This window comes from Vulpes lagopus, chromosome 2 (assembly GCF_018345385.1).
Source record: "Vulpes lagopus strain Blue_001 chromosome 2, ASM1834538v1, whole genome shotgun sequence".
NCBI lineage: Eukaryota > Metazoa > Chordata > Mammalia > Carnivora > Canidae > Vulpes > Vulpes lagopus.
In genome coordinates this window covers 173,823,269-173,838,724 of record NC_054825.1, presented here as the reverse complement: position 1 = coordinate 173,838,724, position 15,456 = coordinate 173,823,269, and the positions used below count along the sequence as shown (strand labels likewise).

General features: G+C 53.8%; 2 protein-coding genes across 2 annotated transcripts; both read left to right on the top strand.

Annotated features, from left to right (window-relative positions):
- The first annotated feature begins 2,993 nt into the window (after positions 1-2,993).
- FFAR1 (free fatty acid receptor 1) lies at positions 2,994-4,552 on the top strand. The gene is made up of 2 exons (XM_041737805.1): positions 2,994-3,048; positions 3,360-4,552. The coding sequence occupies exon 2, from the start codon at positions 3,653-3,655 to the stop codon at positions 4,550-4,552; it is 900 nt and encodes a 299-aa protein (XP_041593739.1). The 5' UTR covers positions 2,994-3,048; positions 3,360-3,652.
- Positions 4,451-10,263, top strand: FFAR3 (free fatty acid receptor 3). Its single transcript, XM_041737795.1, is given in 4 exon segments — positions 4,451-4,756; positions 8,386-8,434; positions 8,687-9,642; positions 9,645-10,263. Coding segments are annotated over 4 exon segments (1,257 nt in total). The 5' UTR covers positions 4,451-4,576; the 3' UTR covers positions 9,717-10,263.
- The last annotated feature ends 5,193 nt before the right edge of the window (positions 10,264-15,456 follow it).

The following is a 15,456-nucleotide window of genomic DNA, read 5'->3' as shown; positions in this document are numbered from 1 at the left end:
TTATTGCAAAGAACGCACTGGCCCTGCAGGCAGACGGGCAGGAGGCTGAGCCCTGACTCTTCCACTTCACTGGCTCAGGGATCCTGGGCAAGCTCACCAGTTTACTGAGCCTCATGTCTGTAAAACGGAGCTGCCGCTACTCACGGTGCCGGTGGTTCGAGAGAGGAAGTGAGGGCCAATCGTACATATGCTGGAGTCACATTATAAGAAACCTGACACAACAGCCAAGAGTCTCTAAAAACCAGATTGCTATCTTCTTTGCCTCATAAGATGGACCTAAGAAGGGGAAGCCTCTCCGTCACTCCAAGCTGCTCTCAAAAGTCACCCTGCCAAGGTCGGTCACGACCCACAGTTGCCCACAGTTGCGCAAGAGCTTCTCGAAAGGCAACTGCCTTGAGAAACCTCACCGCTTTTCTCTTACCTACCGTCACTGCCACCAGTTCCCTGTCATGTTCTGCTAACTCTGACTTTCCAGCGAGGTCCCTTCCAGCTTCCCCTCCGCTTCTCAGGTCTGACCTTTCTCCACCTATTCTTAGAAGCAGAAACATGTGCTCCATCAATCGGCGAGAGGATGCGAATTCCTGGCCCGTGGTGGGTGCTCCCCAAGTTCCACCTTGCTTCCTTGCCCTCCCTTCCCATCTGCTCAGTTCCCGAATGCTCCCTGAGAAGACAACGCTCTGGTCCTCCCGGAATTACGCCAGAGTGGAGCACTGATTTCCCCATCAATCCACTTTGTCCCCAGTGTGATTGAGCATTTCTGGAGGAAGGGGAGACTGCAAGAACTCCCTTTCAGGGAGAGAGTAGGGGTTTGGGGTTACTGTCTCAAGAATGAAGTCCAGTATCGCTCACACATTCAACTCTTTATTCAGCGAATATTTACCCAGCACGCGTCAGTGCATCCAGCATAGAGCAGTCATTGGGATATAGAAAAGAAATGGCAGACGCCTAATCTGGGGGATCTCTAGTCTTGGGTGCCCAAAAGGTTTTAGGGCAGGATCCCCTCAAAGGAGCTGAAGACAGCCTTGACCCCAGTGAGGCCTGGCACAGGCTCCCTGGCAACCAGCAGGTGCCCCGCCAGCCTGTCCGAGCCCAGCTGCTGACATAAACCTACTTCGTGACCAATTGCCCGAGAGATGTGGCTGTAATAGGCACCGCGGAGGTGTGCAGGGCAGGCGGTCAGACAACTCCAAAGCCAGGGACTCCTGAATCCAGGCAGTCCTCCACCCTGCCCCCCAGCTCACTGTCCTCCCAGGGCCCAGAAAACTGGCCATTCACTCAATTCCCGAGCCCCTACCATGATGCAACAAGGGGTGGACAAGCAGACAGAAACCTTCGGCCTCACTGACCAGCATCCTAGCAGAGGAGCCAGCAAATCTGATGTCACAGGCTCATAGTGCCAGGGATAAACACAGCCCAAGATAAAGACGGAGAGACAGGAGCAAGGCAGGGGCCCATCTGGAGAGGGTTCAAGGGAGGCCCTCTGAGGGGGTGACACAGGGCACAGATCTGAACCCCAGATGGGTGGGGCCAAAGCAGAGATCTTGAAGGTCTGATGTCTCCCTTCACGCCTTGCTTTTCTCCTCTTCCAAACACTTGTTATAGGGGGTGAAATGGCCCTTCTGATTTTTCCCTTGGTTCTGTGGTTCCCAAGGATAAAATACTAAACAACAGATGGCGAGTTCTTCTCTATCCCCAGGGAGGTGCTGGACCACATACGCAGGCCACGGGAGGGAAGCAACCAAGAATCAGTTTAGCAAATGAAGTAGGGACGGGGGGATGGATTCAGTCATTTCTTTGGAGGCAATTGTTGGTGCCCTGAGAATCCCGTGCTGCCCCCACCCAAAGCCTGGGGGGCAAGGGGGGGACGCTCCCAGGAAACCCCTAGCGAAGCTTGTCCTGGGTGCTTGGAATCCGGGAAGCCCTGATGACCAGAACACACCCCCCAAAACAGAGGAGTCTGAAGTCCAGAGAGCGTTTGTGTTGTCCGAGGCAGAGACAGAGAGACACAGGTATAGTCAGAGACAGAGACAAAACCCCAGACAGACTGTGGCCATTTTAAATCTCACTTAGAAGGGGCACCTGGGTGGCTCAATGGGGGAGCATCTGCCTGTGGCTCAGGGCGTGATCCCGGGGTCCTGGGAGCAGGGAGCCTGCTTCTCCCTCTGCCTATGTCTCTGTGTCTCTCTCTGTGTCTCTCATGAATAAATAAATTAAATCTTAAAAAAAAAATCTTCCTAGAAGGGCAAAGTGACCCCCACAGGGAGTAAGTGGGTGAATTCTCCGAGGCTGAGAAGAAAGCTAAGCAGTGCGCTGGAGTCTCGCACCATCCATGCCTCGAACCATCCGCCCAGCATCGGTCCAAGTGTCCCAGAGGGACACAGTACGGGGACCACGGCCCGGCACTTCAGGGCCACCCAACGAGACCTGTCCCTTGTCTGTCCTTTGCGCCACTCCTGCCGGCACCAGAAGGAAGGGTCAGAAACTACTGTCATCGAGCCAGAGGGGAAAGGACAGGGAACACAGGAGCCTTCTCCTCCCAAAATGTGCCCACCATCTGTGGGGGTCCGGGGAGGGCAGAGGAGACATCCTGAAATGATTACTTCATTGTCCCACATTCCAGTCACCTAATGGCCGTGGGGTGGGCCACCAAAGTTTGTGGTGCCTGAGTGGGCCGGTAAGGCCGGGAGAAGAGAAGACAGCGCCCAGGGCAGGGCTGAACAGGCTGGGGTGGGGTGGGATCAAGCCGTAGCCTGGACGCCCCCCACAACTCTGCTCCTTTAAGGGACTAGCTACACACGCCTCACGCTACCCCTCATTGCTCCCCAGCCCCCGTCCTGTGTTTGCATCATCTGTTTGGACCCGTAGCCCGGCCTCGGCTCCTGCGCGAGATGCCCCATTAGCTGCTCACCCAGGCTGCTGCAGCCTCGGGCTAATGGCCCTGCCTCCCCGCCCTCCTCTCCCTTCCGGCTCAGTGCCCATCCTGGACGCCCTCCCTCAGCCCAGCGAGGGGGACTCCTGAGCCTCAGAGACATCTGGCAGCGCCAAGAGGTGAGTCCCTCTTCTTGTGGCTCCTCTCTCCTGCGATTATCCCCCCAGGCCCCCCAGCCTACCTGCCCTGGGCGCCCCCTGAGGTTGGCTAAGGTCATTCCCGGTGGCCCTGATGGGGCCTGGCTTGCCTTTGGGCTCAGCCCCGCGCCGCCCCCCTTCACCTGCCCTTTACCCACCTTACCCCAATCCTGACATCCCCCCTCAGCTAGGAGTCGCCACCAGCCCCCCACCGGCTGCCATGCAGGCGCCCCCTGTCCCTGCGGGGGGCCTGACTCTGTCCTGACTTTCTGCCCCTTCTCTCCCCGTCTCAGAAACCAGGCGGCCTTTCCTCGAACGGGACCTGCTCGCTTCCTTTGTGCTTTAAGCGAGGATACGAGGATACAGGATACGGAGGACAGGAAGCAGAGGCCCGAGCTAGAGACCTCACTTGGCGCCCAGGCTCGCCTGCTCCCTGGGGGCCTCCCTCGTTGAGATAGTTGGTGTCGCGCTAGATGGCTTCTAGCGCCCGGGGCGGTCCGTGACCCCGGGAGCCCCTGCCCTGCCCCCGCACCCTGCCCGGGGCCCATCCCAGGGTGGGGAGCGAGGGGAGCTCAGCCCTGGCCCCATGGACCTGCCCCCGCAGCTCTTCTTCGCCCTCTATGTGGCCGCCTTCGCGCTGGGCTTCCCGCTCAACATCCTGGCCATCGGGGGCGCCGTGTCCCACGCCCGGCTCCGCCTCACCCCCAGCCTCGTCTACGCCCTCCACCTGGGCTTCTCTGACCTCCTGCTGGCGGCCTCCCTGCCCCTGAAGGCGGTGGAGGCGCTGGCCCTGGGCGCCTGGCCTCTGCCCGCCCCGCTCTGCCCCGCCTTTGCCCTGGCCCACTTCGCGCCCCTCTACGCCGGCGGGGGCTTCCTGGCGGCCCTGAGCGTCGGCCGCTACCTGGGGGCCGCCTTCCCCTTGGGCTACCAAGCGGCCCGCAGGCCGCGCTACTCCTGGGCCGTGTGTGCGGCCATATGGGCCCTGGTCCTCTGTCACCTGGGGTTGGTCTTCGGGCTGGAGGCTCCGGGAGGCTGGGTGGACAACACCACCAGCTCCCTGGGCATCAACACGCCGGTCAACGGCTCTCCAGTCTGCCTGGAGGCCTGGGACCCAGCCTCAGCGGGCCCCGCTCGCCTCACCCTCTCTCTCCTGCTCTTCTTCCTGCCCCTGACCATCACGGCCTTCTGCTACGTGGGCTGCCTCCGGGCACTGGCCCGCTCAGGCCTGAGCCACAGACGGAAGCTAAGGGCAGCCTGGGTGGCCGGCGGGGCTCTGCTCACGCTGCTGTTCTGTTTAGGACCTTACAATGCCTCCAACGTGGCTGGCTTCCTGCGCCCCGACATAGGAGGCTGCTGGCGGAAACTGGGGCTCATCACGGGGGCTTGGAGCGTGGTGCTCAACCCGCTGGTGACTGGCTACTTGGGAGGGGGCACCAGCCGGGTGACAAGTGTGGCAAGAACGAAAGGAGGGACATCTCAGAAGTAGTAGCCACTGCTGGGGACAAGGGGCATGGAGCAGGAGAGCCTGGCTGCCTGGCCAGGCCCCTGCTGGGGACTCCTCCAGAGGACCTGCAGCGCAGCCTTGCCTGGGAGCATCCCTGGAGCGGCTCAGAAACGCCCGAGCCCGGCAGAAGGCCGCACCCCAGCTGCAGGGAAGAACAGAGGCCAGGAGCTAGGTCACAGAAGGAAGGTAAGCTTGCCTCTGGGCCCATCGGCGCAACTCCCCACCTGTGCCCGTCCCTCTTCTCCCCGTGCCCCCCCTGCCAGTGCTACGCAGGTTTTCCTCCAACGTTGAGGAAAGGTCGCTCTGCTGATACCCTTTGGGAGATGCTACTCCCAACGCGTGGCCTAGGAAAGAACATCTTCATTTCGGAGGAAGAGGCAGGAGTCAAGATACTGACGCTGTTATACCACTTGGGACTCACAAGAGGGCAGCATTGGAACTGTGAACAGGAAGCTGGTAGGAAAAAGGATGCTCCAGCAGGGAGAGGGAAGATAATACAACACCAGAAATAGTCACCTAACCAATAGAGTCTCTAAGGTGTGGTAGTCACCACATGCAGCGCTTTTCACGTGTTGTCCCACTTCACGCAATGCTCTGATTTGGCCTTGCCGCTGCTGTACGGATGGGCAGCTTGTTCACTGCACAAGCATGCCGGGCAGAGGGGCAAACAATTACTACATTTCAACCTGGGCTTTGCTCACCGAGCCATGTGCTCGGCACGGGGCTGCTTCTGTCTAGAGGAAGGAGCATATTATTCTAATTTGAGCAAAGATACCACTTGTTCCTCAAGCAGTGCACCCCGGTGGAGGGTGCTGCCTCCTGGAGGGGGTGTGGGGGGTGCATTTCCCTAATTACGCAGCACAGAGGCACTGCAAAAGTTAGCTACGGTCCCAGAGCCAAGTGTTATTACTGTCTTCATTTTGCAGGTTACGAAATGGGGGAAAGGAGGGAAAAGGAGTGGAAATAAATAGAGAGAGACTCCTAACTCTGGGAAACGAACAAGGGGTAGTGGAAAGGGAGGCGGGAGAGGGGATGGGGTGACTGGGTGACGGGCACTAAAGGGGGCACTTGACGGGATGAGCACTGGGTGTCATACTATATGTTGGCAAATCAAACTTCAATCAAAAAAATATATATAGGGGATCCCTGGGTGGCGCAGCGGTTTGGCGCCTGCCTTTGGCCCAGGGCGCGATCCTGGAGACGCGGGATCGAATCCCACGTCGGGCTCCCTGCATGGAGCCTGCTTCTCCCTCTGCCTATGTCTCTGCCTCTCTCTCTCTCTCTCTCTCTCTCTCTCTCTCTTTCTCTGTGTGACTATCATAAAATATATATATATATGAAAGCAACTTTCCAGGGCTCTACAGCAAGGGAGGGGCGGATGCGGGATGCCATCCTTCAAGGCAGGACCCCGAAGGGTCAGGGGAGATTTGAAAACTTTGGGGTGTCGAGGTTCATGCCTGTCCCTGTGGTCCACTTTGCAAAGGTGAATGGTGGCACCTGGACCCCTCGAGAGAGCAGTAGAGGGAGTGGCCACAGAGGAGACAAACCTTGGGGCATCTGCTCTGATGAGGCGCGATGCAGGAAGCAGACTCGTTCCTCTAAAGACAGCCATGCCACGCACATAGAGGACACAAAAAGGCCTGGTGTGCATGGACGGGTTTATACCAGCTTCAACGTCTACAGGGGCAAGGAGTTTTATTTGCTGATACGTTCCCGGCACCTAGAGGGGAGCGTTGGCACCTTAGTAGGATCTCGGCAAACATTTGCTGAACGAATGACTGTTCAGGCGCTCCAGTAGCGCAACCGGTTAGCGCGCGGTACTTATACGAATGACTGTTCACAGCAGCCTTCGGAAGGAAATTTTATTATCTGTTTTATAATTAAATGAAAACAGACCAGAGAAGTCACGAAACTGGCCTGAAGCTCCACAGAAGCGAGGAACAAGTTTATTCCCTGCACAGTGGTGATACCAGAGAATTTCAGCATAAGCCAAACTCTAGCCCACGCGGCCTCACTGCCCCTCCCAGCAAGCCAGGGCCGCTCGCTCTCCCACTGCTCTGGAGCACCTGCTGCTGCCGGACCACTTCTTCCAGTTAATTGTGTCTGCTCCACTTAGGGGTGGAACTTAGTTCCTCCCGAGGGTCCCCGACGCCCCACATGACCCGCCCCCAGCGCCCTCATGACCCTTGCCCCTACGAAGCTCCTTCTACAGGTTCCCCAGGAGGTCACCCGTGCACCCGCTAGTCTGTTCACCTGCAGGGCTTCCCCAGTGGTTCCCTGCCCCTGTGTCACTGAGTCTTTATTCCCCTCCTACCACTCAGTCCCCCGAGACCTCACTACCACCCAACCCGTGACAGCAAAAATTTTGCTGCGGTCTCCGTTTTTAACAATTTATTTGAGATAAAATGTATGTGTTCTACAATTCACCCATTTTAAGTGCACTAGTCCCTGAGTTTTAGGAAGTTTGCTGAGGTGCGCGACTATCACTGTCATCCAGTTTAGGACGTTTTCATCAGCCCAGTAAGGCCCCACCTGCTCATTCACGGTTAATCCCCCTAAGTCCCCAGGCAACTAGTAATCTACTTCCTGTATGCACAAATTTGCCTATTCTGGACATTTTGTATAAATGGAAACATACAGCACATGGTCTTTTATGTCTGGCTTGTTTCACTTGGCATGTTTTTGAGGTTCATCCGTGTCCTCGTACTCACAGGTATTTTATTCCATTTTATTGGCAAATAGTATTCCGTTCACCTGCTGGCTGTTATGAATAATGCTATTTTGCTTACGTGGATCTTATAGTGGAGCTGGGTCACGTGGTCAGTTTATATTAATTGTTTTAAGAAACTGCTTTCCACGGTCACTCTACCATTTTATTATAGTCTTACTAGCAACGTACAAGAGGATTCTCGCCTGGTACCTCTACCTCTTGCCGACCACCTAGTATTGTCTAGTTTTTTTTTTTTTTGCCTAGGGCCATTCCAGAGGGTATAAAATGGTATCTCACTGTGCTCCATGAATATTTGAATGAATAAATAAATACTCTCTGACGCTGGACAGAACTTGGGTTTGAACCCTGGTGGTGATTCTTACCAAGCTGTATTGCCCGGAGTGAGTCACTTCCCTCCCACCCCATGAGGCACAAGGACAGATTGGCGATGCCCTCGGAGGCAGAGTGTCTGCTACGGATTATGTGCCCCCTAAATCATCATTATCATCATCATTACTGCCATCACCCCGGAGACAAGCCCATACCAGTGACTCGGATGATGGCAGCTAACATCTGTTAAGTATTCATCACAACATGCCAGGTTCCGTTCCCGGCACTTGACAGGTATTAATGCTTTAATAACGACAACCCTATGACATTGGTACTGTGATTATCCCTGCTTTGCAGATGAGGAAGCAGAGATAGAGAGTTTACGTCACTTGCCCCCAAAACAAAGAGTTAGTGACAGAGTCGGCAGTGCACCCAGGCCACCGGCTCCAGATCCCAGGCTCTCCATCACGGCGTCGTGCTTCCTGCCCTTACAAGGCAAATTGGATGACTGCCATTCCAGAGAAGCAGATAAAATTCAAGTGGAGGATCCGGGAGGGGAAGACAAAGTCGGTCCGCTTGGGGCTGGCTCGAGCATCCTCTCTGAGACAGCCCATGAGCAAGGCGCAGAGTTGTGGAATTTGCTCCTCATTTTGCATACTGGCGCGGTGCTGGTAATGGAGCTAAAGGCATCTTTTGTGTGATTGCTCAACGGGGAATGATGTCATGGGTCTTTATCAGTTCTTCCAGATAAAGAGCTAACTATACTGTTCTGCAGGAGCCGGCAAGGTGCTGGGGGCAGAGCAGTTGGGTTCTCAAAGAAGCAGGTGAGCAAGGGACCATGAGGGGCTTGGGAAGGGAGGGCCCCTTGGTGCTTGCTTTTCTGGAGAAGCGACAGGGGACAGGGCCTGACCAGGAAGACAGCCAGGCTGTCCCTGCTGGAGAAAGTATCAGGGGGCTTGAGGGGCTGGGGGGGGGGGGAGGTTTCAGTGTTCTCTGCCAGTGGTTGAGATGCCGCTGGCACGAGACACCAAGGTCCGCACCCAGACTAACACCTCCATCTGTCTGTCTTTCTCCAGTGGCCATCACCATGGACACAAGCCCGGACTTATCCTTCTTCCCCGGCAATCACTGGCTCTACTTCTCTGTGTACCTCTTCACCTTCCTCGTGGGCCTCCCTCTCAACCTGGTGGCCCTGGTGATCTTCCTGGGCAAGCTGCGGCGGCGCCCGGTGGCCGTGGATGTGCTCTTGCTCAACCTGACCATCTCCGACCTGCTCCTGCTGCTCTTCCTGCCATTCCGCATGGTGGAGGCGGCCAGCGGCATGCGCTGGCCCCTGCCCTTCATCTTCTGCCCCTTCTCCGGATTCCTCTTCTTCACCACCATCTATCTTACTTCCCTCTTCCTGGCAGCTGTGAGCGTCGAGCGCTTCCTGAGTGTGGCCTACCCCCTATGGTACAAGGCCCGGCCAAGGCCTAGACAGGCCGGCCTGGTCAGTGGGGCCTGCTGGCTCGTGGCCGGCGCGCACTGCAGCGTGGTCTACATCACCGAATTCTCAGGGAACTCCTCCTACAGCCACACCAACAATGACACCTGCTACTTGGAATTCCAGGAGAACCAGCTGGCTATTCTCCTGCCCGTCAGGCTGGAGATGGCTGTGGTCCTTTTCGGGGTGCCCCTGCTCATCACCAGCTACTGCTACGGCCACCTGGTATGGGTGCTCAGCAGGGGAGCCAGCCACCGGAGGCGGCGGAGGGTGGTTGGGCTTGTGGCAGCCACCCTGCTCAACTTCCTCGTCTGCTTCGGGCCCTACAATGTGTCTCACATCGTGGGCTACATCCGGGGTGAAAGCCCAGCGTGGAGAAGTTATGTGTTGCTTCTTAGCACCCTGAATTCCTGTGTTGACCCCCTTGTCTACTACTTCTCATCATCCGGATTCCAGGCTGACTTTCACGGGCTGCTGAGAAGGCTGACTGGGGGCTGGCGCCCCTGGAGGGAGGAGGGCAGCCTGAAGCTGAAAGAGAAGAATGAGGAGGGGGGCAGCCGCGGGAGCTGTCCAATGTAGAGAGCAGGGAGTGGACTCTGGAGGGCTGTGGAGTGGGTGGCTGAGCTTCCTAGCACTTCCCAGCTTGAGTCAGGCAGGACTGGGGAGTCGGGGGAGGTGGGGGGCTGCTGGGGACCGAGGCAGCCCGGTGGAGCAGACACCCAGCTTCCCAAGGATGCGCTCGCGGGGCCCAGCTCTCCATCTTCCCCAACTGCCCTCCCTTCCCATCCCCACCCACCCACCCACACCCCATGCTGTGGACTTGGCCCTGGGAAATAAGATGAGAGCGTGTGCTGAAGGAAAATGGGCTCTCAGGGCAGCAGGCCAGCTCCCGGGCTTTTCTGAGGGTAAAAGAGGAGAAGAGAGCCATTAGCCGGGACTGAGGGAGCTGCCGGTGGCTTGGGACGGGAGGTGGAAGCAGCCACCCTTCAGAGCTGCTCCTGCCCAGCAGGTCAAGAGTGGGTACACAGATTCCCAGGCTTGAGGGAGTATCTTGCTCTTATGTGGACTTTTCCAGAAAGTTTCCATTGTTTAGTAAACTCAGATTTTCAGGAATATTTATGAAAAATGACAGAAGAAAAATGACCTAAATAAATCTGGTAGCAAGTAAAAGAGAATGGTTTTTCCTTCTTCTTTTTTTTTTTTCTGGAGAGAGAACATGCATGCATGCATTGACATGCGAGATGGGGGAAGGTGCAGAGGGAGAGGGAGAGAGAATCCCAGGCAGGCTCCACACCCAACGCAGAGCCTGATAAAGGGCTTGATCTCAGGACCCTGAGATCATGACCTGAGCCAAAATCAAGAGTTGGACACTCAACCAACGGAGCCATCCAGGCGCCGCTTTTTCTTATGGTACACGTGGGCCAGATGGGATTGGTAGATGGAAGGATTTTATCCTAGACTCCGAAGGAAAATGCCCAGATGTTGGGAGAGGATGTGGGCTGGAGGAATAAAAATAACAGCTAATTTATGCGAAGGACTTGGCCTGATCCATTATCTTTGATCCTCTCAGCAACCATGTGGCAGGGACTATTATTATTCTCATTTTGCAGAGGAGGGGATGAGCCCCGACAGGTGAAGTCTCTCTCTTGAGATCCTACAGTCCATGAGTCCGTGAGTGATTGATGCAGGCCTGGAGGCCAGAATTAGCTGCCCCAGAATCCCGTGCCCTCACCCACTCTGCTCTTCTGCCTGCAGCTGTGTATTATTCACACAGAGTGGGCCGGGTCTGTCTTCCAGAGCCAGTGAGATGGTCCGGCCAGGACAAATGTAAACAGGCCACGAGGACAACTGGAATTACATGCAAAGCAGCTTGGCTCTCTGTGTGGCTAAGTCTTCTTCCCGTATTATTAGAAACTCGCTTGAAAAAAAAAATAATCAGCACGGTTGACTTCAAAGACAGATGAACGTTCTTAAGAGCTATTTTTATCGAAATGTGAACATTTAGTAAACCTTCCTTTCCTACTGAAGGGTGGTGCATGAGAAAGAGTGGGTGGGGGCCTCCTCTCCCAGCAAGGCAACCAGAGAAACGCGGGCACCTCTTTGTACTCACTCAACTTTGGTTCAAAAAACATTTGTTGGGCCCCTCCTGTGCAGGTGGCTGGGCTGAGAACCACACGGACTTCCAATACTAACGTCTTCAGCATCCACTTTCTCCCTGGGGTTAAGGTCACTGGAGAACCAGGGCTGGCTGTTGGGGGTGCGGGAAGATTGGGCTTCAGGTGGAAGGGGACAGACATCATCTCAGTGCAGAGATGAAGGCACGAGCTGCCTCTCTGACCTGTGACTCATCTTCTGTCCCGAGGCACTCAGCCCTGGTGACAGCTAAGAAGTCAATATGGACACGAGTCTACATGGCTCAGAAAGGGAACAGAGGTGACATGAAGTCCTGTGACTCCAGAATGGGTAACAAGGACCCAACTCGGAACAAGAAGGAGTTGGAAACCCCACGTGCTAGAGAGAGCCATGCAGCACAGGAGCCTAACTCCTCTCCCAGGGTTCATAATGAGGAGTAAGAGGCAGCTTAGAGGGCTATTAGAGGGCTTTGCTGCTTCCAATTATCACCCAGCACCACCCTCTCCCTGGTCTGTATAAGCAAAAGGCTATAGGTGGGGAGGATAAACAATCATCAGAGGCCGGGGCCGTTGTCTGGGCTGTGTTGAGGGGACAGTGGCAGCGTTTTCCATGTCTTGTGGAAGCCAAGGGAAAGGGGTGCTCAGGGAATGGCAGGTGTGTTCTAGAACCATTACCCTGTGTCCGCCTGGGCAGAGAAATGAGACTGGTAGAGTGTCATGGGAGTGTATGTGTGCATGACAGGGACCATTGTGCCCTCTCACCAGTTGGCAATGCAAGCGGGTGGGAGCTCCCCACAGGTAAGGTGGAAATTCTAGATGCTGGAAGAGGTCAAACCTCTCCCAAGACAGAGGTCAGAAGAACTCAATTCTAGTTGCAACCAAGAGCCGATAAGTAGACACCTACTTATTGAACAATGGACACAAAAAGCTACTCAATACTTAGGGAAAGCACTGTTTCTCAAACTTTTTGTATCTCTGTCCCCTCAAGGAAACTTTTTGGATATTTTTTCCTATTCAGTCCCTTCTCCCCTGTGTGTGAAATTTTAACACAGCAGACACACTCTATACCTGTTTATGGATACAGGCCACAAACCACTGCTCCCCTAAAACTAACTTTCACCTCTTTGGGGGGCAATGTTGGACCTGTTGAGAGCGAATGAGCTACAGAACTAGTCTTACCTCACAGAGTGATAAAGCCTGTCGCACACAACTGTAGCCCGACAGAGTGGAATTGATTAGGTTGCTGGAGCAAAGGAAACCACATTCCAGAGGAACCATGGGAATCTCATGAGAGACAAGACAGGGTTATTTTAGGATTTGGGGTAAGGGGAATTTTAGGCAAAGTTTCAGTGAAGCAGGGCTTGACAGGCACAGAGCAAAGAGACCTGTATGCAAAGAGATCCATTTCAGGCCTGGGCTTTTTCCTTTGGAAAATGGAAAAGATAAAGGCAGAATTTTGAGTCTGAAAACTATTTTTCTGAAGCTCTGGAGGTTGAAAAGCCAGGCTGCTTCTCCGTGTCACATGCCCCGCTCAGATCATCTGAACAGCAGTGGGATGTTCCATTCCTACTGACCAGATTTCAAACAGCCAAGGTTCTAACAACCTGGTTTTAGAGAGCAAGGTTTCTCAGCAATATAATTTTGTTAATTAACAAAAAAAAATTGTTTTTAAGTTTATAAAAGGAACTCATTGATGGCCATGACAGAGGAGGAGATTTTCTCTCTTGGAAGGAAGGGTCCTCCTTTAGCAAGCCCCAAGGCCACACCACCCAGAAGGACAGGAGGAAGGAAGGGTAGACTTGACCCACCCTTGCCACAGGGTTCCCTGGGTCACAGGTCAAGTCTCAGCTTATAAGGAACTGAGAAGATGCCAGAAGTTGTAAAGCTCCAAGTGTGACCAGAGACCTAGAGAGGCTACTCACAAAGTCATTAAGAAACTAGCAGAGACAGTCCAATACAGCTTGGCCAAAGGCAGTTGAGTGTTGCAGGCTTGTGCAGCAACAAGCTCAAACTATATGTAGACCAGCACCCATCAGAGGAGGGCAGAGGGGCAGGGAGGAAAGCAGAGAGAAAACTGGGTTTGGTAGGGTAGGCTGACTTGCTGCCTTTTCCTGAGTTGCATATGCCACCTGTGACCAGAGCCTTTGGCTATTTTACCAAGTGACCTCTCGGCCTGTGAATGTTCCCAGAAGGGTGAGGGACGCTGTAGTCCCTCGGAGCAAGGAGAGGTAAATCTGCTTCAACTGGATGCTGGGAAGGGGGTGAAAATGAGACCAAGTCAGGGTTGGGGGGGCATGAAGTGAACTGAAGAATAGATGGGGGTGAGCAAGAAGCCTGAGACTCTGCAAAATTAGTTGCAACAATCATCCCAAAGCAGGAAGCAGAGCAGCAATAAAAGTAAAAGAATGTGGAAGAAGTCAGGCCATAGATTCTGGGAGAGGAGAACTGTAAGTGGGACACAGAGTCTGCAGTGGAGGAAAAAACTAAAGTGAAATAGTGTGAGAAAGTGGTCAACTTTTTACCTTCCTCTCCCTGACATGACCTCTCTGGTTAAAAAAAAAAAAAAAAAAAAAAAGAACTCCAGGCAATATAGGTAGTTGTGGCCCCTAAAACTCTGGAAAGTCTGTGAGAAGCCTACTGACTTCCCTTTAAGGCCAGTTCTGAAAAACCGTCCCTATGGAGGGAGATCGAAGCAGCAAGATGGTGGCCACAATCTGGGAAAAGGATGCTGGGATCCCATTCCAGAGAAAGAACGGGTTAGAAGAAATGAAGTCTGGGAAACCTGGTGGGAGTGGGATGGTGCACAGAGTTCACCCCCTCTGGGAGCGTGGAGCGAAAATATTGCAGAAGAGGAAATGGGCTCCAGAAATGTTTCTGGAAAGGAGGTGACTTTACTGGATTTAGACTCACTTCACTGGGTTTAGACAACCAAATCAATCATCCCCTGTTGCAGGTCCCCCAGTCCCAGGGTTAAGTTGTAATTGGCACTAACTACGACAATCCTGTTCCCCTTTATCGGTGACTGCTCTCAGAATGAATACCCAGTGACCCAATTCAAGCCAGCCAAGGTAAGAAGTCTGCTGAGGGGCGTCAGGGAGAGATTTTTCTCTGTGTTGAAAGAGATAGACGTGTGCGGAGCTGCCCTCTCTCCTCCTGGTTTGGAAATTTTTTCATGAGGATGTGATACTGGGAGCTGCAACAACAGCCACTTGGGGGCCATGAGGCCACAAACTGGAGGAAGAAAGCTAACAAGCTAAGGGTGGCGGAGGAGAAGGGTCAAAAGGCCTTGCTGAGCTGGGACCCCCACGTCCACACTCATCGTCAATAAGCAATCCTATAGTTGACTCGCTACTAGCCAGTCTCTAACTTGGAGCAACTGCATCTTAACTGTAACGGGTAAGTCTCTATCTAAACATCCTATATCCTACTAGAATCCACTTGGTGACATCTCCTCTTCTTCTAAATTAGTTTACTTAGAATTTCTAAGTTCTGACGATTCGCTTTGGAGGCGCTATGAAATCCTAGTGTTTATCTTACCTATCATAGCTGGGAGATTTCTTATGGGTCCAGTCAAGTAGCTCTGGCACCAAGGTGTCAGGACTCCCCTCGTTTGAGAGGGCTTTTGGCTTTTTTGAGAGCTGACTGGCTGGGTTTGTGTGGACACAGCATCACAAGACAAAAAAAAAAAAAAAAAACCTACTGGATGGGATACTTTTGAGGCTGAATGTCATCTGACTGGGCAGTCTGGCCTGCAAGCTCCTCTCCTTTTAGTGATAAAAATTCCCAGGCTTATTATGGGACACAGATTGCCATGGAAGCAAGAGAGGGTTGAATGAGTTGGGGAGGGGATCATGAGCGAGGGGATCATGTCTTGTGGGAGGACACTTGGCCCTGCTCAGTGTTCTTAGAAACACGAGAGCTACCCAGCCTTCTTGCCTGTGGAGTCACTGTCACACACATTATGGCTACACGAAGATGACGAGATGTATTCCTAGATGCCTAATTCGCCACTTAACAATCTATGCACACAATTAAGGGCTTGCTGCTTACCTTGTCCCTGCCCCCCCTTCTAATAATCTTTTCCTAACGGTTCTCAGCACTTGGAGCACAAGCCTCATCTTTCAACACCCTAGAAACCTCCTTCAGACCAACTCCTTGTTTGTTTATCCTTTGGAAAAGAATCAAATTATATGCTATGAATCAAAAGGTCAGCCGGAAAAGATATAAACAG